This window comes from Leucopleurus acutus, assembly GCF_964270905.1.
Source record: "Leucopleurus acutus genome assembly, chromosome: 12".
NCBI classification, from domain to species: domain Eukaryota; kingdom Metazoa; phylum Chordata; class Mammalia; order Artiodactyla; family Delphinidae; genus Leucopleurus; species Leucopleurus acutus.
In genome coordinates, this window is record NC_139154.1 from 85848968 (window position 1) to 85875875 (window position 26908).

General features: G+C 38.5%; 1 protein-coding gene across 1 annotated transcript; it reads right to left on the bottom strand.

Moving 5' to 3' along the window:
* Positions 1-891: 891 nt before the first annotated feature.
* Positions 892-26710, bottom strand: DNAAF10 (dynein axonemal assembly factor 10). Its single transcript, XM_082851897.1, has 8 exons — positions 26484-26710; positions 17615-17715; positions 14999-15129; positions 12725-12826; positions 9847-9962; positions 9002-9136; positions 6267-6364; positions 892-2094 (listed from the first exon to the last, which is right to left on the bottom strand). The coding sequence occupies exons 1-8, from the start codon at positions 26664-26666 to the stop codon at positions 1887-1889; spliced, it is 1074 nt and encodes a 357-aa protein (XP_082708023.1). The 5' UTR covers positions 26667-26710; the 3' UTR covers positions 892-1886.
* Between the last annotated feature and the right edge of the window lie 198 nt (positions 26711-26908).

Here is a 26908-nt window from a genome sequence, read left to right on the forward strand (position 1 = left end):
AGACAACAGAGAAGCATGTTTTAAAGAAGTGTTCCATCACCAACAATTTGACAATATTATAAGAAAAAACACGAACATTAATGACTCAATTCAAAAATTTCTTCCTCTGAGTAGGAAGAAATTTGAGGAATACCATACGCAATTTATTTTGTATATATTTTCCTTTTAAAGGACGTACAATATAATGAAAAACACCTACATCTAAATAAGTTTAAAAGAACATTCAATGAATATTAAAGAAATGCTAAGCAATAAGAAAGCATTGTATCAGTTTCATTGGCAGTATTTTTCTCAGTGGTATAAGATAACCTCACAATCAATGACATCTTAGATTTAATGAAATTCAAGTGTTTATTGTTTTTGACTTAAGCGTCTCTACTTATATCACCAACTATAAGTGTTCTAAAAGAATTTCACAAATTTTTCATTTTTTCTTTGAAAATTAAAAACAAAACCCATCAGGGATAGGCTTTTTTAAAGTTCAATTTAATTTTTACTTTCATAATTATGTCCATAGTATTGCTCTATAAACACTTTGGGAATTTCTTTTAAAGTTTAATTTTCTGAATTTAATATTCCAAACAAGTGACTTTCCAAGAACCCCCGAAATCACATGAATTTTATGAATGTTTTAGGTGATTCTGTCTCTTGAAAGGGGGGCGGTGCTTAATTAAAGGATGATGAATTCAATTCCTCTGAGCTTAGCTACAGACATGGTGGGCACTGGAGAAACAAAGTGACTTAAGAGGTACCTATTAAGCATTTATAAAGCAAAAAAAGGGACTGTGTTGGCTTTATTACTCCTGTTAAAAGAATCAAAACCCCTAGGGCTTCCCTGGTGGCGCAGTGGTTAAGAATCCACCTGCCAATGCAGGGGACACAGGTTTAATCCCTAGTCCGGGAAGATCCCACACGCCACGGAGCCACTAAGCCCATGAGCCACAACGGCTGAGCCTGCGTTCTAGAGCCCATGCTCTGCAACAAGAGAAGACACGGCAATGAGAAGCCCGTGCACTGAAACAAAGAGTAGCCCCCGCTCTCCGCAACTAGAGATAGCCCACGCGTAGCAACGAAGACCCAACGCAGCCAAAAATAAAATAAATAAATTTATATATAAAAAAAAAAATCAAAACTTCTACAGATTTCAAAAACAAAATTTATTCACAAAATATATTAGAAAGTTTGACAAAAAAACAAGGCTACAAAAGCCCCACAATCTTATACATCTCAAACAACATAACCACAATCAACAACCAGAAAGTCTCAGGAATTCAACTCCTGTTTTTTAAGTTAAAAAAGAGGTCTCTGTCAATCATAGTATTTCATTTTATGAGTTAAATGGTCGAAAACAATGGCCTAAATCTTGGCTGATCATGTCATTTTGGTATTTTATAAAGTAATGTTCTTTACAGAGATTTACTGACACTGAAATGTCTCAAAGTGTATTTATTTATGAAGGTTAATTCACAATAGTCTTACCAAGGCAAACTATTTTAAACCAGATTAAGTCACTGCTACAAAACTGTAAACTCTAAAATGCAACACAAGTATTATTATAGAATATGGAACTTTGGGGATGCAAAATGAATTTAAAATAATTAAATATAGAAAACGTTCAACTTTTTACTAGAAACAGAGGGGAGAGGAACAGAGTTGGTGCTGGAGACTCTGGTGCCCCCATGTGCAACAGCAAACCACCATCCAGTCCGGTCACTGGACACACCATGTGGCCTTCACCCGGAGGGATGCTGGCCCAGAGGTTTGCATCTGGGTCCTTTTTTCATCAGTCAAATCCCACTTTGTTCAATGAGAATCAGAGGATCCCAGAACGTAGTCTAAATTCTCTGAGTGTTGCTTTGGAAGGTTTCAAATCCAAAGTCTTCAGATCAAATTTTGTTGAGTTTTGTAACAATCAGTACTCTTACCATTTGATCAAATGAACTACAGATGCACAGACCCCTCTTATCTGGACTCCAGTCCAAACTTGAAATGGGCTGGGTAGACAATGTAACATTCTGCAGAAGGCTGACCGAACCTGCAACTCCCATCTCTACACCCTCGGAATCTTTCTTTGACCGCTGAATTGGGTATTCGCTGAAAACAAGATCAAAGTGGTAAGAGGAGATAAGTCTTAGCATTCGTCATTTTATTCTTATACATATACTCCAATAACTATTTTTATTTCTCACTTGACTACTGGAACTGATAAATACTTAAGGCATCTTTCTAATATTGAGTTGTATGGAAATAAGGAGACAATATTTCAACCTCAATCCCAACCCACCAAAGTCTCATAAAGAAGCATTCGATCTACTAAAAACGTTTAAACATCATTTCTGTTCAGCATGAGTAGGTACCTTTTCTTTTACTATGAAAGTTCTAGGTTGATCTAGCATTCTTTAATAAATTGACTTGGTGCTCTAGACATCATTGCCTCAAAAAAGAAAACAGTGATTCCTAGAACATTTGATTTTCTATCAGCTGAAAATATAAATTTATAAAATGATAAGGGCTGAAGGGTAACAGCTCATAACTATGACTTGGTCTAGATTTGAGAGAGGGAAAAATGGAACACCCCTCCCCCATGGAGGGATACAGGGGTATTCCTCCTCAGAAGGTCTTTTAAAGCCTGTTAGGTATCAACTATGATACTACCTTTATTTCAAAAGTGCTAATAAAGACCAAGACTTTAAAAGGCATGAAGCAACTCAGAAGCAGAACAGAAACAGAAGTAGTGATAAGCAGATAACATTCTATTCTTTCTTCCTCACCGACTCTACAACTTCTTTTGATTTTTTTTTTGTTTGTTTGTTTGTTTCTTTTGCGGTACGAGGGCCTCTCATTGCTGTGGCCTCTCCCGTTGTGGAGCACAGGCTCCGGACGCGCAGGCTCAGCGGCCATGGTTCACGGGCCCAGCCGCTCCGCGGCACGTGGGATCTTCCCGGACCGCGGCACGAACCTGCGTCCCCTGCATCGGCAAGCGGACTCTCAACCACTGCGCCACCAGGGAAGCCCCTTTTGATTTTTAAAAGGAATAAAACATTCAGATGGATAAACACGTTACAGAACATTTTTCATGTCTCTTGGCAGAGGCTGCAGTTATTTAGTATTTAAAAGATAACATCAAGATTTTTATTCTAATCCTCCATATCATCTATTAAAGTTTTAAGAGCTCACTGAAAACTAACTGGAAACTGGCAGAAGGGATCCTGTACAACCAGGGCTGCAAGAGAGATACACAGGTAAGTGGGAAGGGAAGAAAAGCGATCAGGTCAGGACCTGTGCCCCTGGGAGGGGACTCAGGAAAAGGGAGAATACACAGGCGGACGCCCGCCCTGGGGAGTGACTGATGAGAGCTACAGATTGGGCGCCCCCAGTCCCCAGATCCTACGTTGGGGAGACCAGCCCCCTTGGCTGGTTGGAGGGCCGCTGGGACCAACAGGAAGGCTGTCAGAAGCCTAGGCTCTGTTCGTGAGGAGTGTCCACATGCTGGCTTGCCCCCAAGGCAGGGCGGAAAGGTCTGCCCTAGTGGCTGCTGTATTTCCCACAACTGCCTTGGCGTGTGCCCCAGCCCAAGAAAAGCGAACACGCCAGCCCCACTGACTCCACGGCACAGGATCTGGGGCAGTTATGATCAGGGAAAAGACTCGATCTTGGAACTCAGAGGCGAGCGGCCCCAGGGCGGAGGCCGGTGGGGCAGCAGTGCCTCTTGCTGGCTCTTCACTCAAGCAGCACACCAGAAGCGGCCTGTACCTCTGATGGCGGCCGCTGCCCCACACAGCTCACCCCTCCCGACACAGGCCAAGAGTCTACACAGGCCCCTCCCGCCCTGCAGTGTGGCTCCACAACAGCGTGGGGCAGAGGGGGCTGGGGACAGTGCTCAGCTGTGAGGGACAAAGGGGACTTGCACCCGTGGATACATCTGAACAGAGCAAGGGAAAACAACTGTGGGCGCCTACACAGGCAGCGCATTAGAGACAGCTTGGACCTTGGTCCGTGGCCAGCACAAGCCGAGAGCCCGCACGGGCCACACCTGCTTCAGCACCTTCCCACTCCAGGGCAAGGGTGCCGGTGGAGGAAAAAACACACTTAAAGAGAATAAAGCTAGCTTGGGCCGACCCTCCTGGCTTCTGTTCCAGCAACTTGGGATCAGATCCCTACCCTGATAGGGCAATAATGGCCACTGAACAGAGGGGACATCCCACCTCATACGTGGCTCCAGCTCTAGCCCCTCCATCTCCAGCTACATCTCCGACCAGGGTGATAGCTGCCAGCACACCCCAAAGATGTAACTTGTGTCCACGTCAAATCCAGCTCTCTCACCAAAGAGCCTCCCATATGAGAACACCCCTTTAAGACTTAAATAAGTAACTATTTCAACTAAATTCATAGAGCAGAGAAAGTTAAGCAAAATGAAAAGGCGGAGGAACTGCACTCAACTGAAAAGGCAAGAGAAAACCCCTGAAAAAATAAATAATGAAACAAATAATTTACCAGATAAAGAATTCAAAGTACTAGTAATAAAAATGTTAACTGAATTAGGGAAAAGAATAGATGTACACGTGAAAATTTTAACAAAGAACTAGAAAACATAAAAAGACCCAATCAGGGACTTCCCTGGTGGCACAGTGGTTAAGAATCCACCTGCCAATGCAGGGGACACAGGTTTGATCCCTGGTCCGGGAAGATCCCACATGCCGTGCAGCAACTAAGCCCGTGAGCCACAACTACTGAACCTGCGCTCTACAGCCCGTGCTCCGCAACAAGAGAAGCCACCGCAATGAGAAGGCTGTGCGCAGCAACAAAGGCGCAATGCAGCAAAAAAAAAAAAAGACCCAATCAGAAATTAAGAACTCAATAGGTGAAAAAAAAAAAAATACAAAAAGGAATGAATAGCAGTAAGTGATACAAAAGAACACATAAATGATCTGGAAAATAGGATAATGAAAATCACCCAATCAGAAGAGCAAAAAGAAAAACAAATTTTAAAAAATGAAAACAGGGACTTCCCTGGTGGCACAGTGGTTAAGAATCCGCTTGCCAATGCAGGGGACACGGGTTCAAGCCCTGGTCCGGGAAGATCCCACATGCCGCGGAGCAACTAAGCCCATGCGCCACAACTACTAAGCCTGTGCTCTAGAGCCCATGAGCCACAACTACTGAAGCCCGCATGCCTAGAGCCCATGCTCCGCAACAAGAGAAGCCACCGCAATGAGAAGCCTGCGCACCACAACAAAGAGTAGCCCCCGCTCACCACAACTAGAGAAAGCCCACGTGCAGCAATGAAGACCCAATGCAGCCAAAAATAAATAAATAAAATAAATAAATTTATTTAAAATAAATGAAAACAGTTTAAGAGATCTCTGGGATAACATTAAGTATACAAACATTCTAAAGGCAGCAAGAGAAAAACAAAAAGCCATATACAAGGGAATCCCCATAAGGCTATCAGCTAATTTTTCTGCAGAAACTTTGCAGGTCAGAAGGGAGTGGCATGATATATTCAAAGTTCTGCAAGGGAAAATTCTGCAACCTAGGATACTCTACCCAGCAAGATTATCATTTAGAATAGAAGGAGAGATAAAAAAACTTCTCAGAGAAGGAAAAACTAAAAGAGTTCAATACTAAATCTACCTTAAAAGAAATGTTAAAGGGTCTTTTCTAAGTGGAAAAGAAGAAAGAATCTATAGGAAAGAGAAAAGCCCACTGGAAAAGGCAAATATATAGTAAGGGCTGACGCTCAAACGCAATGACAAGGCTTTTCCGGGAGACCAATCAGGGTCCTCATGCTCTGTGTCCATTCTATCATAGTGATGTTACCTGAACTTGGGCAAGTCAATTATCAGGAACCGAAAATAAGAATTTCAACCCTCTTCCTTTCTTCTAGAGGTACTGCTCTAATGGCTGAATTATAATATTTCACAAAAGCCTTTGGTCAAAGTTTTCCTATTTTTTAAAAAAACTAGCAAAAAGCATGATTTCAAATATATGAAAAGAATTGTTCATGAGCTACTCTAATATATGGAAGATGTCACTAAAATACATATTTGGTGTGTCAAAAGAATGTTAATATTTACAAAGTATAAAATAAGTATATGAGTAAAAAAAAGGCTTAGAGAGTAATGCTTATATAATACCATGAAATTTAAAATCATATCAAAATGAACCAAGTCAAAGGAGGAAAAACAGACAAAAAGTTTAATCGAATCCTACTTTACACCCACAAGTAACTTAAAAAGGAGCACTGTGCACTGGTAGGAACTTACTACTTCCAGAGGTGCAGGCTGCCGGCGCCTCCCGCTGTCAGGAAGAGCTCTCTGTTCTGTGGTAGGTGTCGGACCTGCCACACAGTCGATTTATGAGCCTGAACAGAATGAGAGGCACACAAGTGGTTTATAAGTTTATATGATAAAGAAAGACTATCCTACACAGAGAACAGATTTGTGGTTGCCAAGGGAGAAGAGGGGTGAGGGAGGGATGGATTGGGAGTTTGGGATTAGCAGACGCAAACTATTATATACAGGATGGTAAACAACAAGGTCCTACTTGTATTGCTCAGGGAACTATATTCAATATCCTGTGATAAACCATAATGGAAAAGGATGTGAAAAATAATGTATACATATGTTAACTGAATCACCTTGCTGTACAGCAGAAATTAACACAACATTGTAAATCAATTACACTTCAATAAAATAGAGGAAAAAAAGACCGTCCTAGAAGAGAAACCTGTAAAAAAAAAAGATTTTTACCTCTATCACTTCAACAACAATTTCAACAGCTTCTATCACTTCAATTATAGTTACTATTATAAAAGTTAACTATTTTCTGGCACTTCTCTTTATAATGGCTACAGAGAGTTACAGGGGCTCATCAGGAATTAGGAAAAGAACCATTCCTCTTTACTGCTTTACAAAACAAAGTTCTGCTGGATTAAAAAAAAAGATTATCAAATTAACAGTCTTAACATTTAACCTTATAGTATCATACAAATTACACAAATAATTTAAATATCTCTAGCTCACTCTAAGGAGGAAAAAAGCCTCAAAATACATAGAAATACTTCTTCCTAAAGGGAAAGAAAGGATAGATTGAACTTCTTTTTAATAGACTTTATTTTTTTAGAGCAGTTTATGTTCACAGCAAAACTGAGTGGAAAGTACTGAGAGTTCCCATAAACAGAATGAATTTTAATGTAAAGCTCTCAGAGTCTTACCTTCAATTTACACTATTTGACTTGTCTAGTCTTCAAAATAAGTACCGGGAGGACTTATAGACGGTGTTTATGGTTATAATAAGCCCAGGCCTTTATCAGTCATATTAAACAAAAGGATAGAAATGGCAACTGGATGAAGGTTAACAGCTTGTAAATCAATCCTAATAATGCTACATTCACTGTGGAGAATTTAACAAGACAGGGAGAGGGAGAGAGAGAGAGGGAGGGAGGGAGGAAGGAAAGACTTCTGCTTTACAGAAGCAATGAGACCAGCCAACTTGAGCTAAGCCACACATAAGACACTTTGCATTTTAGTTGATGATCAGTCTTGACATTTGATTTTAATAGTCTTTTAAGAGAATTACCATTAGCAGAGAAAAACACATATCTCAAAATGCACACTTTAAGTGTGTAAGAGTCCTCAAGTGATTAGGTTCAAGCTGTTAAACCTTAATTTGTTTTGTAGCTTAAACTTCTCTTTTTCTCCTGGAAGTTGATAAAAAGCAAAAAGAGGGGAAATGACTTGTTAAAATATACCAGTCATGTATTTGACAGATTTAGCAATTACTGGATTAACTAAACGTAACAAAAAAATTCTGGAGACACACTATAATTTCCCGTTAATGAGAAATGTGTTGCACTTGTATTCAGAAAATTTAGTAAGTGCTTTATGTTGTGGACAGATACTTCTGAAATGACAAAGGCAAACAATATTATAGTGTATAGTTAGTTACCTTAAGAATATAGTTCATCAGGCAGTAACAGTAATTTACATGCAATAATAATCATTTTAATAATGAAATAAGACAAAATAGGAAGGTCTGGGAAGTACTACTGACTCCACGACATAGGGAAAGGGAGCAAGGGAGTAAATTTTTATTTCCTGAGCAACTTACATATTTTAATCTTATGGAAACTACAAATCTATAACTGATTTTTCTTTATTTTTATATTCAAGAAAGCTCAGAGTGACATTTCCAACCCATCTCTTGCAAATGACAGGATGTTTCAGCACGAATTTTATGCAATGCCCTTACTCCAGACATCAACTTCAGTTTTTTATACCAGTGTTTTCCATTTGTGCAGCTTTCTTCATCAATTTTTCTAATGTTGTAATACCAAATGTTTCCCTCTAAGCTACCTAAAATACTATTGGGAACAAGGCAAAGTATGCATATATGTATGTATGAATAAATAAATTTATATTTACATTGCTACTATGTACCAATCACAGTGATTTGCACTTTAAATAATCTCATTTAATATATCAAACTGGAATATAAAAATAAAATGTGATGAAATGACATAATGTATATATGTTGATATACTTTGCAAAGTATATAATTAGTATTGAATATATACTGGCATATACCTAAAAGTATATAATTAGGTATTAATACAAATATATATTTATTAGGAAACACCAGGCTAGGTTTTGTTGACCAAATTCCTAAACCAGCTAGTTTTCTTGCGATTGCTCCTAAACTACAAAATAAGAGTCATTACCAACTGAGGCCTTTATTATAATCAAGAAGTCTAGCAGAGAGTGGCACAATACTGTAAATCAACTACACTTCAATAATAATAAAAAAAAAGTCTAAAATTGACAAACTTTAGAAAAGTACTCTTTGCACAGAAAAACTTGTCAAGATCCTGCAATATATTAAAAATAGCTCCCTTCATATAAAAACCTGGAAGGAACTTGGTGACTAATTCTATTTATCAGTCTGAAACAAGCTATAGCGAATACTCCTCTTCATAGAAAGACATTTCCCTCATATTTACCTTTTCTGAAACAGAAGCAAAACCTTTGGTTGGATGCTGTGTTCTCATGTCAAAAACATGAAACTTTCCTTCCAGAGACGTAGCTACTAACTTATTCATACTTATGTCTTTTCTGTCAAACTCCAAGCTACATACCTGAAAATAGAGAATATTTATTAGTGATCATTCATTTAATAATGATTAATTCAAGAGGCTCTTTCAAACTAAGTAAAACAACTTTAACATTATCAGTTCATGTGAAAGCATTTTAAACAATCACTTTATCTTTGAATCCATATATCAAATACTTGTAACTATAAAAATTTCTTCTTGGTTAATAAGATCCACAAAATAATCTAGGGTACTCTGTTCTCGTGGGTACATTTGAAAAGCCATAATTTAGCTTTTTACTGTTATTATGTAATTATTTTATAAAGTTAAGTCAAGGCTGACTAGAGAAAACAGGAGGGAACCGCGTTCTTCACTAAAGATGTACAACCTGGGAACCAAAAACCTGAAAGTACTTGGGAGGCTATTACAAGTTCAAGCTTCCTGATGTTAGCAGAAGGCCTCTTACTAGGTCATTTTAATACCACACTGCATGGTCCACAGAAGTCCACAGATGGGCCACAGGCATAGTGACTCACCTGGTACATCACACCACATCTGGGTGTGTGTTCACTTTCTGATGAGAGCATCCCTGATTTTTATCAGACCCTCCAAGGTTAAGCCCCAAAAGGTTAAAACCATACATGCACAGAGGGGTTTTACTGAAATGAGTTATTAGAGGAGCTTTCCTTTTGTAGTAGTTCAGGGTGGGTAAAAACACATTCAGAGAATCTGGAAAGAATCCAAATGTACATTACCCCATTTTTTATATTTGCCTCCCACCGTAAAGACATATTTCTGAGATCAAACAGCTTGATATCTCCGTTGTCATAGCCAGCACACACTACACGTTCCTCTTGATTGTAAGCACTGCCTGGAAATCAAAACACAACATTTCAGACCTTCATAAATGCTCATATGAAGACTGCTAAAAAAAAAACTTACGAAACTACACAGATAACTTGTATCAAACCAGGTGAAGAAATCACATTAGGTAGAATCTCATTTTATTAACCCTGACAGGACATCAAGATTATTAATTTGGTATCTAATACTGTTTACAAGAAAAAGCTCATTCATTGAGATTGTATACTCAAGGGATATATAAAAGTGTTTATTGGATTTCAAATTCTCTCTATTCTCTATTTGCAAAGACTAACAGTTCAAATGGTAGTAGGATTTGGTAGAATAAATACAGCTAGGCTTCCATTGCTTTCTTTGGCAGTAACTATATTTGAATGCCAATAGAAACTACTTTAAACTTATTTATATTTTGCAAAATGTTGTTCTGGTGTTATCTCGTCTTTGCAAGGAAACCTCAGATAAGCTGTGGTGCACTGTGATGTATTTTTAGTTGTATGGATGACTGCACCCAAAGTAAATCTATAATCTGCAGTGAAACACATCCTGCTCGGATCCAGGGATTTTTTTTTTTCCAGAGTACCTCTTGCTGAGGAAAATGTGTTAGGTGAGAGGGAAGCCCCTGTTAACTGTGCCAGGCTCTGTGGGCATCTTAACCCAATGCCTTTGTTCTCTGCTGCTTGCAACTCCCTTTTTCTTATAAACTCCAGCCCCGCATTTCCACTGTAGGCTCCACCGAGATGACACAACAGCATCTGAAACTCATGATGTCTAAAACTGACGTCACCATCTTCCTTTACAAACCATCGTATCCTCTGTGGCACTTCTTCAATTAATAACATCATTCACCCTACATTCAGCCTCAAAATTCAGTCACCTCGGAAATAATCCTTCCCCTTGTTCCTCATCTCAAAAAACCTGCCAAATTTTATTTCTTTTGCCACAATATTATCTTCTGAATCAACCCGCTCTGCTCCCTTCTTATTGCATCTAACTTACGTGTTTCCTGGAATATTGCAAAGAGCTTCGGAACTCATATTCCCTCTGCCACTCACCTCTCTCCCCTACATGACACCAGTTCAGTTTTCCTAAAGCTCTGATCACATCTCATCCTTGCAAAAGCCTCCAAAGGTTTACCACTACCTCCAGACCATCGAAACACCTCTGGCCATGGCCCTGTGCCATCTTTAAGGCTATTCCTACCACCACTCCTTCTCTGTACTTTCCTCCCAATGCTTGCAATCCCCTCCCAATTTCAGTGGTTCAAATGCTACATATCCTTGGTCTGAGGTTAGTATGTTCTTCCTCTCCAGTTATCACTCCCTTGGGATTCCTTCTGCATTTATCCATGCTTCTGTGACCTTTTATCACTCCTACCTCATACTATAATTAATGTAGATAGCATGCCCTCTTTATTAAAATTACAAGCTTCTTGAGGCAAGAATATGAGTCTGTTTCACCTTTGTATGACCACAGCTATGCACATACTTGGCATTTACAAAAACAAACAAACAAAACATGGTCAAATCAATGGATAAATGTTCTTTCTTTAAATTTAATGTCCTACATTTAAAATGGCACTTATGTCCCTTAGATCAATGACAAAAAGCCTTTAATGGACCCAAAGTTAATTACTTTTTAATTATTACATATATTTTTATGTGATGATTCTAAACACTAACTCTGAAATTTCTGCACAAGTGTGCATGTCTTCAGTTTATATTATTGCTTGTAATATATATACACACAGAGTAATTATAATATACACACACAATGAAATCTCCTCTCAATTTCAGTGGTAATTTATTTTTAAAATCGGAAATCTAAAACTTTCCTCTGATTAAATAACAATTCAATTTAAAAATAACATAAAAAGCTAAACAGTTCACATATATCATTTAATCTCACTTTTATGTCTGTTAACTACGCTGGATTATATAAGAAAATAAAGGTTTAAAATGAAATATGGCCCATATCCTTTCTTCCTTTTTTTTTTTTTTTTTTTTTTAAATCTTTGGCTGCACTGTGTGGCATGTAGGATCTTAGTTCATGGACCAGGGGATCAAACCTGTGCCCCCTGCACTGGGAGGGCAGAGTCTTAACCACGGGACCACCAGAGAAGTCCCGGCCCATATCCTTTAGTAGCAAAAATGATTGTAATTTTGGTGCTCAGTAAGAGATACAAGGGCAAACATCAATTAGTCCTACAAGATCAATATTCATTTTAAGTATATTACTAGAGGAACATGGTTAACAACTTTATAAGAAATAATTCTGTAATGGCATAACTATTTTCTAGAAAATAAACACACTCTGTACATAGTAAAATGTAGGATTTGTTAGGTTACCATTCGCATCTGAGGCTCTACTTAGTTTCACTGATGGCATTTGGTTCTAAACTAGGTCAATATTATCAAGTTAAACAGAAGTACACAATAATAGCAAATATTTTTGAGCACTTAATATCTAAGCACTTTACATGTACTAACTGAATCCTCACAACAACACTATTATTTGTTACTTCCATTTTATAAATGAAGCAAGCAAAAAACAGAGAAGCTTGATAACCTGCCCCAGGACACACAACCAATAAATAGCACAGTGAGGATTCAAACCTAGGCCCCAGAGGCTGCCATTAAACACCATGTCTATTTGCCTCAATAAACTGTCAGATAATCCACAAAACAGACTATAAAGAGACTATTAGGACTTTCTTGAAGCACTGTCCTTTTTACCATCTGATACTTCAAATGCAAGGGTACTTTAGTAATTTACCAAATGCCACCGTCCAACAGTCTCTCTTGTTTTCTCCTTGTACAGGTTCCATATTAGCAACAGGATCATCTTTTTGCCTTGGGTCCCACACCTTCACGGTTCCTGACATTAAAAAAAGTGAGTTGGCAAAATTCAACAGTGAGTGATGACATTTCTTTCTGCATTCTCTTCATACGGCTTCCTATGTACATGAAGATATTATAGATGTTATAGTATCTGAAAAATATTCACATTTTTCTGACTTCCAATTGGGCAAGTTGCACTTAATATCAGAGATATAACCCACATGTTACTGCCTGATTTGGTTTCTGATTAATAGATACACACAAAAGCCAACAACTGTTCCTAAGTCATCATCAACAAGATATGATTGACAAGGCAAACACAAATGTTATGTAATTCAAATCATGTCTTACTTTCTTGGTTTAAGACTAAAACAAATGTAGTATTTATTTAGAATAAAGCCGGCGTCATTTTAATGCTTTTTCCTTACTACTCATATAATCATTGCCATTTTTCTTATGCAGATGAATAAAGTAATTTTTACGTCTACAATTTCTTATTTGGAGTTTTAGAATACCATTTCATATACAATTAAGTTTAATTTCCCCGTGGCAATAAAGAAGAAAGAAGGAGTTAATAAAAGTAACAAATAATTCTTCTCAATTTAATTTCAACTCCCTCATTATAATGCAAATTACAGGATAACTAACTAGCTAGTGTCACTAACTGAGAAACACAAAGACATAATAAAGTGGCTAAAAGGCCTAAGTGAGAACAGGAAAAGGGTAAAAAAATTATTAAAAAAGGATAATAAATCCAGGAAAAGGGAAGATATTCCACTAGACTTATCATCAGGGATAAAATAAAGTTGGTCATTAAAAAGGCTGCTTCAAGGAGAAATAAATTTCCTACAAATGTGACGAGTTACATCATTCTACAGGGTTCATACAAATTGATAACATTTATATTAAGTCTGTAACAGTTAAATGAGAAAAGAACACAAATAGACAATTCACAAAGCAAAACTAACTAATAAACAAATATAGAAAGAAGTTAACACAAGTCGGAATGGAATACCATTTTATCTCTAAAATTACGGGGGAAAAAAGGAAATCAATGCTGGTAGGGTAGACTGGAAATCTACCTCATCTACTGTAGCTGATAAGGTAAACAGGTACTTTGGAAAGTTTGACAATTTTTTTAAATCATAAAGTATGATTATTCCAAAAGAGCTATATACATGATAATCTTTTCTTCATTATTTTAAAGTCACTCTCCCAAAATAAACAAAAACTTAAAGCAAATCGAATGCTCATTAACAGGGGCATGGCTAAGGACACTGTGACACATCCACAGGATGGAATATTATGAAGTCATTAAAATGATAATTATGAAAACCACATGGAAACAGCAATATTTACATAAGAACAAAACATTAAATAAATAAGATACAAAATCGTATTTACACTGATAATACATGTAAAATTGTATCTATGACTGGAAAGGAAAACAAATCTAATAGTTATGCTGGTGTAGCAGACTGTTATTTTTCCTTCTATATTCCACAGTTTCTATGATTGGAAAAAAAATACCTGATTTCTAAAACACAGCTGCTCTTGAGAAACTATTAGAAAATTAAATTCCACTTTTCTTTGGAAACAATTTCCTCATGGTCTTGAGCAGCCACTAAAAAACTAGCTGAACCAACTAAGGTACCAAATCACTTACATATCCCTTGTGAAGCAACAACAATTCTGACTCTGTTACATTCAGAACAGCTCAGGACACCGAAAGACCTTCCCTTGTTCGTCACTGCAGGGGGGAAAAGCAGAGTTGGAGCTCTTGGAGCTTTCTACAATGCTCAGCGGAAAGACCACAGAACTGCAGTGTTCAAGCAGCTGTCAATATGACCATTTTCACAAGTACTAATTCTGCTTTGCAAAGAAAGAAAAAAGCTGCCACCCACAGTATATCATCAGCTGCCTCAAAAACCTGTAGAGACATTTTAAATCCTCAAGGTTCAGAGGAAACTATGGTTGTTAATAGTTGAACTAGCTCAAAACTAAAATAGTAAGTGCTATGCCTCTAACTTGAAATACCCCCGAAGTCTGAAACAACTGAGGGATATGCAATCAAACCTGCCTATCAAAAAAGTAGAATGTTAGGTTTAGGGGATCAAGGATTGAGGAAGATTTCCACATAGAATATACTGTTGCACAGAGACTTACCTAAAAATAAAAAAAGTAAAATACACAGCATATTCTGACTTACCGTCTCGGCTGCCGGTCACTATTTCAGGTGCCCCTTCCCCGATTCCGAGTCCACCTACACCATCTATAGTATTTATAATTTCTTTATGGCCCTGTACAGAATATACTGGGATCTCTGGAGCTTCCAAATTCCTAAACAACAGAACACAGCTTCTTACTTACACATGCCCCAAATGTTTAGTATACTACTCAAATTTAAGAATGCATGCCATATTGAGATTTTTGTTTAAAAATAAGGGTTTTGCAGTGAAGGTAAGTTACACACTTACTTCCAAATTTTCCTCTCCACTTTAGCTTCTGTCAAGGCCTCAATGAGAGTTGTCATCATTCAACTGGAATTCTAAATCCTGAGCCCACTTTCCTCAGTGGTCCTCAAAGATGATCGATCTAGGACCTCTGCACATGAATTACCACGTATGCTTGTTAATAAATGCAGATTCACGGGCTCCTCCCCAGACATAATGAATAAGTATCTCTGGGATGGGGCCCCAAATCTGCTGACTTTCTGGTACACTGAGGTCTGATAATCACTGCTTTAAATACAGAGTAAATGCAAAGTGATTTAGAATATTTCCAAAGTAGTCTTGGTAGTTTGATCTTGGGATCTTTTGAGAGATTAAAATATGAGCAGTGTTTACTTTGTATACCTTTCTTCCTTAACAATATATTATTTTCTCACTGAGTTCCACACTGATTTTCAACTAGTTATGTTTTTCAGTTTATCATCGTGCTGGTCACAATAAATATTGTAGTCAAACTGGATGAAGTTTGTCTAATTCTAGGTTAGTTAAGTGAAGGGAATGCAGGAAAGTACCCACTCCTATGTGCGTCTGAAGACTACACTACAGGGCTGGGTGAGCGGCTGAAGTAGGTTATGCTAATACACCCTCCTCTTGCCTCCCAGCCCTTGCCCCCCTCTTCTGCTTTTCTACTGGAGCCTCCTTCCACATTTCTTTTTAACAAGTCAGTTTTTAACAACTTATATTTCTTCTTTTTTAATGAACGTAGCTCTTCATGACATGTAATCCCAATTTATTACTGGGCCCAGATTTATCAGTAAAATCTTGCAAATCAAAATTTGAGAAGTTCAACCTAGTTTAGAGTTGATGTTTATCTTTGTGGCGTAATTGTGAAAGCATCAAGAGACTAAACAGGACTGAGGTTCTATTTAAAAGAACTGTTTTACTGTTTCCACAGACTTTGAAACATCACTTCTTTTAACATGAAATTATGACTCACCAATGAAAATAAAGCAGTAATACGTGCACTATACTAGGAAGCTCTATTAGGGAGATAGTCAACCGTTATATTTGTTGCATATTCTTGTGTTGAAATATATTTATTTTAAAAAATAATACTCAGACTGGTCTCTCTCCCAAGTTCTTTGAAAGTTTATGACACAGCAGGTAAAAACTAATGCATTCTAATAAATGCTAACTTAATTATTAAGTAGTTAAAGCAAGGGGAATTAAAATAGCTTCATTCTATGTTATATTATGACTCTAAGACAGATAAATATATCAATGTAATTTAATTACAAATAGCAAATTCTAAGTTAGAATCAAGAAAGGTCACAATAGAAAACATAATGTAGGGAAGACAGTTCCTCTAGAACATTACTGTATACTTTACATGATTAAGAGATATTGCTGAAAAGTAATTACAGAGGAATTTCAATTCATTCAACTCTAATTTAAATATGAGGAAATAACTCTAGGTAAAACACGAAAATTAAAAGCACTTGGGGGATTTCCCTGGTTGCGCAGTGGTTGAGAATCCACCTGCCAATGCAGGGGACACGGGTTCGAGCCCTGGTCTGGGAAGATCCCACATGCCACAGAGCAACTAAGCCCGAGTGCCGCAACTACTGAGCCTGCGCACCTAGAGCCAGTGCTCCGCAACAAGAGAAGCCACCGCAATGAGAAGTCAACTTAATGAGAAGCCCGTGTACCGCAACGAAGAGCAGCCCCCCATCTGCCTCAACTAGAGAAAGCCTGCGCACAGCAACAAACACCCAATGCAGCCAAAAATAAATACATTTATTAAAAAAAGAACATTATAAAAGCATTTGGCACACTTGTGATTTTGCTCATTCGAAACAGGTTTATCTTGATTTACTCAACAGATGTGTTCCTAAAAACTTGTACTCAGCTAAAGCATTAAAAGAAAAAGTTTTAATGAATTGAGAGTTCTATGTTAAAAAATTAAAACATACAAAAATACAGTGTTTCATTCTGTAATGCCATCTTTTTAAAATGTAAATGATATCTAATGTTTTAGTGTTATACACGAGCATTTTTATATACTGTATCCTTCATGGTGGAGGGGAAGAGCCCTTTATTTACAAATATGGATATTAAATGCTAGCACCAAACAGCACGTGTGGAAACAAATATTAAAAACATTATTTGAAATAGCTAAAGAAAAATAGGTTAGTATTTTAAATGGATATTGAACATGAAATCTAAAAATATATATGAGGTAACTGTCATATTCTTATAAATAGTTAAAATTTAACAAAAAACATTTCAAAGTTAGAATTCTTTCAGAGGAAGAGTAACACAACTATCAAAAAAATTGCTTATCTCATGTCTTAACACTGATGAAATAATCTTACCATATATGAAGGTTTCCAGCAAAATCTCCAGTAGCTAAGTATCTCTGCTGTAAAGATGTGGCACCAAACGTTCCACATTTAATGGGTTTGGCCTTTTCAATCTTGATGTAAGGGAAAGAGAGAGGATACATTATTTATGTAAGCAGCTATCCATAATCCATGATATTTATGGCTCTATTATGGGAATTAAATAAGGCACACAATAAAAAAGGCAATTAAAACGTTTTCTGATTTAAAAAAAATGATCATGCTTTTCCTTTAGTCATTTTTGTATAGTTTAAAAGTACAGGCAGACCTCAGAGATATTGCAAGTTCGGTTCCAGAACACCACAATGAAGCAAATGTTGCAATAAAGCAGGTCACATGACTTTTTAAGTTTCTCAGTGCATGTAAAATTTATGTTTATTCTATACTGTAGCCGTGCAACAGCATTATGTCTAAAAAGACAATGTACATACCTTAAATAAAAAAGACTTTATTGCTAAAAAATGCTAACCACTTTCTTTGCTCATCCATTAAGAAGCAACTCCTTATCCATTAATGTTCTCTCATAAGACTGCAGCAATTCAGTCACATCTTCAGGCTCCATTTCTAATTCTAGTTCTCTTGCTATTTCCACCACAACTGCAATTACTTCCTCCACTGAAGTCCTGAACCCCTCAAGGTCATCCATGAGGGTTGGAATCAACTTCTTTCAAACTCCTGTTCATGTTGAAATTCTGACCTCCTTCCATGAATCACTAACGTTCTTAATGGCATTTAGAATGGTGAATCCTTTCCAGAAGGTTTTCAATTTACTTTGTCCAGATCCATCAGAGGAATCATTAGCTATGGCAGCTATAGCCTTACGAAATGTATTTCTTAAATAATAAGACTTGAAAGTTGGAATTACTCCTTAATCCATGGGCTGCAAAATGGATGTTGTGCTAGCAGGCATGAAAATAATGTTAACCTCATGGGTACATCTCTATCAGAGCTCTTGGGTGACCAGGTGAATTGTCAATGAGCAGTAGTATTTTGAAAGGCATTTTTTTCCTGAGCAGTAGGTCTCAACAGTGGGCTTAAAATACTCAGTAAAATATGTTGTAAACAGATGTGCTGTTATCCAGGCTTTATTATCCCATTTATAAAGCACAGCCAGAATAGATTTAGCATAATTCTTAAAGGCACTAGGATTTTCAGAATGGTCAATGAGCACTGGCTTAAAATTAGAGTCACCAGCTGTATTAGCCCCTAACAAGAAAGTCAGCTTGTCCTCTGAAGCCAGGCATTGCCTTCTTCTTTCTAGCTATGCAAGTCCTACACGGCATCTTTTTCCAATAGAATGCTGCTTCATCTACACTGAAAATCTGTTGTTTAGTGTGCCCTCCTTCATGAATTATCTCAGCTAGATCTTCTGGATAACTTGCTGTAGATTCTACATCAGCACTAGCTGCTTCATCTTGTACTTTTATGTTATGGAGACATTCGTGTGTTCACCGGAGAACTTTTAACTTCCTTCGAGGACTTTTCCTCTGCGTTCACAACTTGGCTAACTGTTTGGTGAAAGAGGCCCAGCTTTTGGCCTATTTCGGCTTTCAACATGCCTTCCTCCCTGAGCTTAAACATTCTTAGTTTTTGATTTAAAGTGAGAGACCTATGACTCTTCCTTTCACCTGAACACTTAGAGGCCGTTGAGGGGCTAATTTCAATATTGTTGTGTCTCAGGGAATAAGGAGCCCAAGGAGAGGGAGAGGGACGGGGAAAGGCCAGTCAGTGGAGCAGTCAGAACACATACAACATTTACCAATTAAGTTTGCAGTCTTGTCGGAGTGTGATTCGTGGCACCCCAAAACAATTACAACAGTAACATCAAAGATCACTGATCACAGATCATCAGAACAAATGTATTGTGAGAATTACCAAAATGTGACACAGACACAAAGTGAGCAAGTGCTATTGGAAAAATGGCGTCGATAGACTTGGTCAACACAGGGTTACCAAAACCCCGCAATTTGTAAAACATGCAGTATCTGCGAATGCAATAAAGAGAAGTGCAATAAAAGGAGGTATGCCTGTATGTCCAAAGGATGAGTTTTGCCTTTCCTCTCACCTCGCTAATGAGACATTCAAATGCTGGCACCTCTAACACCTTCACTGGTTTGCAAATATGCAGATTTCAGCATTTAATGTGGTATTCTTCTTTAAGATCCTCAAAGAATAAGGACAAAATGAAGGTATTATTCTTTCCAAGTGACTAAAGAAACAAAAATGCTTATGCGTCTCTTATAGTTTTCCCTGCAAAACCCTATAAACTGAGAATGGTTATGTCCTCTGAGACCCCTTCAGCACACAGAGGTTTGTATACCTGTGTGCACCAAAGGCACTGCTGTCAGCATGGATTAGCCAATCTTTTGAGGTTTCTTTAATTTGAAAGGCTATTGGGAGTTCCCTGGCAGTCCAGGGGTTAGGACTCTGCGCTTTCACTGCGGAGGGCCCGGGTCCAAACCCTGGTGGAGGAAGTAAGATTCTACAAGCCACACAGTGCGACCAAAAAACAAAAACAAAACTGTTGGTCCAAGTATTATATATAACAGTTGACCCTTGAACAGCACAGGAGTTAATCCACATATAACTTATAGTCGGCCCTCTGTATCCGAGGTTCCTCTGCAACCGTGGATTCAACCAGCCTTGAACTGTGTAGTACTGTAGTATTTACTCTTAAAAAATACCTGAGTATAAGTGACCCGTGCAGTTCAAACCCATGCTGTACAAGGATCAACTGTAATCACATCAGTAAAACAACCACATGCAAACTCCACCTGCCCAAGTCACTGAATCAGTCAGTCTCTCTTGGGGTCTACCTGTCCGGCTGCCTTGGCCCCCAGAAACTCTAGGCAATATGGAATTGAGGGCTGCCCCACACCACACTCTAGATGTATAATAGCACCTTCCACTTACTGTCAGCCTCAACAGGGCAAAACAATTATTTAGTTTCTTACAATCTTTTTTTAAAATTTTTAATAATTTATTTTAATTTTTTTATTCCTAACATTCACAAAAGCAATACGTGTTCCCTATAGAAATTCAAACAAAACTGTGGAATCTAGAAAAATGGTACAGATGAACCGGTTTGCAAGGCAGAAATAGAGACACAGATGTAGAGAACAAACATATGGACACCAAGGGGGGAAAGTGAGCAGGGGGGAAATGGGAGATTGGGATTGACATATATACACTACTATGTATAAAATAGATAACTGATAAGAACCTGGTATATAAAATAAATAAATAAATAAAATTAAAAAAAATTCAAACAAAACCAAAGACTGAAGGATGAAAAGTAAGTTTCCCTTCGACATGCCTCAGAAGTAATCCCCATTCTTCTAGACCCTTTTCTACACATTGACAACCACATATGGATTTGTTTTAATATGCAGAGGGTCATAATATATTGTTCGTTAACTTGATGTTTTTTCACTTAGCAGTATATCCGGATGAACTTTTTTCCCCTCCACAGAGTTCCCCAGTTTCTAGGGCACCTCCTCTTGTAACCCTTCAGTTGCTGAGCCAATCTTCAACCCCCCACCCCACCAGGGTGGGTCCGATTCACATACTTTGTGAAAATAATTTCCCCGCCACTTTCAATGGTTGGTTGGGCATTTCCACATAGGATATACATAGCAATTTTCAAAGAAGAAAATAAAATTCACGTAACACAAACTATAACTGAACTTTTCCTTCATGATTCAAAAGACATCAACATATGCTCCAGGGCTTTGGAAACTCCCACCTTGCTGAGCTTTATCACTGTTTGGGATTTGGATAAATTAGCAGTTACTATGTAGCCTGGTCTAAAATAAAGCATTCACAGCCTCCTTGGAATTGTCCGGTAAACTTTGATTAAATTGTGTTTAATCAGTCGCCTATAATAACATGGTTGTAAAAGACCGTATTGATGAGAAGCACAAAGCCACAGAATGTTATTTTTCTCCTTTTTAATATAGGTGGTCCAAGAGAGCATCAGTTATTCACTACACCAGAAAACTGATATTCATTTATTTCAGCTATTTTTCCAATTTTATGAAAAACCTATCTCACAATGGGGCAGCATGGAGATCAAAATTTTGTCAATTTAACAAAGCAGACAGTTTCCAACTCCAAATCACTTATGTTCTCCTCACCATCCCCTCCCCCAAATAAAAGTACCTGAAATAACATATTAATAGTGATATAGCGGACTTCCCTAGTGGCGCAGTGGTTAAGAATCTGCCTGCCAATGCAGGGGACACAGGTTTGATCCCTAGTCCGGGAAGATTCCACATGCCGCAGAGCAACTAAGCCTGTGCGCCACAACTACTGAGCCTGCGCTCTACAGCCCGTGAGCCACAACTACTGAGCCCACGTGCCACAACTACTGAAGCCCATTGCCTAGAGCCCGTGCTCCGCCACAAGAGAAGCCACCGCAATGAGAAGCCCACGCACCGCAACAAAGAGTAGCCCCCGCTCGCCGCAACTAGAGAAAGCCGGCACGTAACAACGAAGAGTCAACACAGCCAAAAATAATTTTTTTTAAAAAAGGAAAGCTTTGCTTAAAAAAAAAAAAGTAGTGATATAGCTAATCATTCTTAATTAACTCGGAGGACTAAGTGACTTGCCCAAGGTCCCCAGAGCCAAGTAGACTCCAAGCTCCATCTACTAAACTACGTTGTCTCCAGGCCTGTATGTAAATCAATTAAATAAACATTTTCTTATGTAGCCCCCATTCTGTCAAACTGAGTCATCAGAAGTACCGAAGAAATGTTCCAATCCTGAACTAGACTGGTGAAGTAAATGAGGCCTGAATTAAACCTACTTTCAGATTTGTGTCCTTTGGTTTTACCTTCATTCATGTCTTTATTTTTTTTTTTACATCTTTATTGGAGTATAATTGCTTTACAATGGTGTGTTAGTTTCTGCTTTATAACAAAGTTAATCAGTTATACATATACATATGTTCCCATATCTCTTCCCTCTTGCGTCTCCCTCCCTCCCACCCTCCCTATCCCACCCCTCCAGGCGGTCACAAAGCACCGAGCTGATCTCCCTGTGTTATGAGCTGATCTCCCTGTGCTATGCGGCTGCTTCCCACTAGCTATCTACCTTACGTTTGGTAGTGTATACATGTCTTTATAAAATACAAATATATGGTATTCATGCTTCCCTGATTCATCCTTAAATCAAATCTCTTTTATCCTTGTATACTTATATCAAAGATTTATAGGTACTAGTGGTCTGTTCTGCAAGAATCAAATTAAACTCAAAATATAGAAACCTACTGAAAAATAAACTCAAACGTATAAGCATCTTGTCATCTGCACTGCAGCGAGGGCTGCACTTTGCTCAGAAAGGCTGAGCTATGCTGGCAAGTGGACTTAAAAAAGCAGAGGTGTTTGCTCTTTCCTTAGACATTCATGGAAATCATAATAGTAGCTAAATTAAGAGGACACTGGAATGAAGCTATTTTTTTTTATAGTTTATAAAAGGGCCCCCTCCCTGTCCCTGTTAAATCTTTTACCTTTGGAAAAGGAAAGATGCAAAGAATTCAGCAAACACTTAAAACTTTTCTTGTTGGAAAACTGGGTAAAAAAAATAAAGATCTATTTTGCGAAATTTGTCCCACAAAGAAAATTAGTATATATTAAGTTTTGCCATATGATACTGAAAATGACCATCAGTGATGAGCATATTTGACCTAGCTGTTGGTTCTCTTTGCTCTAATAAGTTAACCTGACTAAGGAAGCCCAGGATCCATAATTCCCAGCAGAGCTATTTTTGTTCTGTCTGTGGGTGGGTCTAGTACAGCTTGTCAGTGTCTCCTCCGCCACATCCTGGCACCACTTAATTAACGTTAAAAGGTTTAGTCACCCAAATGTTAACAAGCAGTGAACTCTGCTGCACAGGGGCTAAAAAAGCAGAACTTTATTAGCCTATTACTAATTTTTAAAGTGTAACCAACCCCAACTGGGATTCCACTTTGCAAGGCCACCCCTAGTCCTTTGGGCCAATTAGAAAAACAGGTGCCCGCTATGGGCTGAGGAAAGTCTCACACACGCAAGGCTTGATGACAGACAGAGATGGATTACAGCTCTCTCTTGAACCCTTGGCCAGACACCTGTGTGCGCTTCAACAAACTGCTTAACCATATATGAAGGCCCTGCCTTCACTCCCTATCTATCTGCTTAGTAACAAGATAAGGAGGCACCAACAAATACCCATTTGCTTCCTTCATTTTATCTTGGACAAGGCTTGAATTCTACAAGGATATAATCAAGTATGGTTCCTAATATTTTAACAAATAATTCATCTAGCCCAATGATAGTCAACCCTAGTACTTATTAGAATCACCTGGTGGAAGTTTAAAAAATACCGATGTAAAAAAAACAAAACAAAAACAAAAAACCGATGTCCAGGACTCACTCTAGTCTAGAGGCGAGAGTCCCAGTGCATCAGAATTTCTAGGGGTGGGACCAAGGCACGAATATTTTAAAACACACAGAAACACAGACACACAGACACAGACACAGACAGACACACACACACACACACACACACACACACACACACACACACACACACACACACACACACACACACACACACCACAATAGCAGCAATACACATTTGGGTGATCCTGATGCACAGTAAGAGTTGAGAATCACTGAGACTGTATTTAACCTATATGCTTTCCACTGCATCATCACAGCTAAATACAATGTAAGCTCTCAAATTTGTTTGTGCATTTGTTTTATCCTCTCTTTAGACAGTAGGTTCTTTAGGAGGAGGGACTCACCTTTCAAATATCTTTGGTTCTTCTTTAGCGTAGTACCTTGAAATGACAGGTTCTCAATGGACAGTTTATGGTAGAAAAAGAGAAGAGCCAAAGGATATAGGCAAAAATATAAAAAGTGGTTACTCCTAGTGTTGAGATGGGTGACATTACTTTTCTCCTTTTTCCTATCTATATTTTTGGTATATTCTATCATGAACACACATTACTTTCATTAAAAAGCAAAGTTATTAAAAAAAAAAACCTGCTAGAATCTTCCAGAATCTCTAGAATAGACAAAGAGCACTGTTTCTCTTTACATAACAAGTGTATTCCTGAAATGTACCCAAGTCATACAGCCTTATAAAAAGAAATCAGGAGTCTACAGATACTCTCTGGTTAAGCTTTGACTAGTATTTGTTCCTAATAATTCACTTTTCTTTCTGCAATTCCAATGTTTCCTATTTGTTCCAACTCCTGACCCCAAGTGATTAATGATCAATAAACCAATATTTAAATGTCCCAAGTTATATCTTTTTACAGACATAAATTTACTCATTCTTTTAACAAGTAATTTATTGAGTGGCTGCTTCTTACATAACACATTAAAGAAAGAACTACTGTCCTTACTCTCCGGGAGCTTACAATCTAATTAGAGATACATGGGATAGAATGATATATTTCTGGCACAGATAATAAGTACCATAGGAATGCAATGTAAAGAAAAGTTACTTTGTGTTGACTGGGGACTAAGTGATGAACAACATAAGGAAAGATAGAAAAGAACAAGCCATGTTTAGGAGTAGAGTGCCTGGCTAGAGAAGACAAACTGAACAAGAAAAGTGGCATTCATAGAAAATTAAAGTGGGATGAGCCTTATGTACCTTCGAATGTAATCCTTCCTATTGCAAGTGTATTCATCCTTTACCTACCAGTTTAAGCCCTAAAAGCCGTAACTCCTCCAAGCAGATTCTCTCCATAGCTTTTGGTCCCTGGAGTTACAGACTTCCCTACAGTCTATTAGGACTCTAAACATCTGAGTATGACTGATCTTTTTTTTTTCAGGCAACACAAATAAAGACATTTTAAAAACTGTAAACAGGTATAAAAGTGTTATTTAATATACTTATTCTCCAATTCTTTCACTAGTAATCTTTTACAAAACTTGTAAACCTGATCGTGCCACACCCTGCTTAAAGCCCTTCAGTGATGTCCCATTTTTCTTACAAAAAAAGGCATAAGTCTTTTAAATGACCTACAGCTCTGGCAATGTCTGGTCCCTGCTTACTACTCTTTTTGTTTCTGAAGGAGATAAATGTGTCACCCATCGCTGAGCTGCTTCCTCTGGAGCTATCCTCTACTCCTAATTTGGCCTAGTTAGCTTCTACTCAACCCAAATCTGTTTTTTTGTTTTTGTTTTTGCTTACTGTCAAAGAACCGTGTTCCTTTAGGTTAGAGAATTCATCTCGGTTTGTGTTTTATGTATCATTGGTTTGATTCTTTAACTGATTCTCTCTCTCACTAGAAAATAAAGTCCATGATACCGGGGACGTTGTCATTTACATGCCTGGGAATACCAGGCAATCAGCTGATACTTGTTGAATGAATAATTGTTGTTAGATTGTCTCCTCCAATTACATAGCAGGCAGTCCAGTGCCTGCTTTGGCTCTGCTTGTCTGAAAAAGCATTTTACTAACTTGCACCTATTAAGAGACTCGACAAACAACTGCGCACTGCCCAGAAGGGCCTCGAATTTAAACAGGAAGTCGTTACGTCACTTCCAAGGGCCTCGCGCAAGACTGGGAGAGTGGCTCTGGGGTGGCTGGAGGAAGGGACCCGCGGCGCGCGGATGAACTAGCCCGACGAGAATTCAAGTCTCCAACCAAAGCGTTTTGCCTCTGAAGTATTCCTCAATCTCGGTCCGCTTAGCTTCTCCCGCGCAGCTCGAGCGGAGCTCTGGGGGGACGCTGAGCAAACGCTTTGGCCAAAAGGAATACAGACCCCCCGACCCCCAAGATCCGCACTCTCCCCCCAACGGCAGTCCCAGATCTTGGAACTGGGCAGTCTCGAGCCGGCACCTACCTCCCGAAGCAGCTTTAGGTCCCCCTGCTGGATCTCATACAGCTGAATGACGCCGGTGCCGCGTGCGAAGTTGCCCATGGTCACAAATTTGGCGCTGCAGGGCACCCACTTACAGTCAAACACCGTGTAATTGAGGCCCTTCTGGATATGGGTGATGATCTGAGGCTTCTCGAAGGCCGACATGGTCCAGCCGATTGATTTCGCCTCCGCCAACAGTCACACTGCCGACAAACCCTGACAAAACACTAACCTGGAAACCAGACTCCAAACGTTAAGAATAGTTTGTCCCTCCCGCTTGCCGTACGCGCCCGCAGACGCCCTAGCAAGTTGGTTTTAGGTGTCTCAGATAATGCCGGATGCTCTACTGAAGGCACAGAAGATTTTTCTTCACCAACAACACAGACTTGTTTATGCCTTTACCTTTT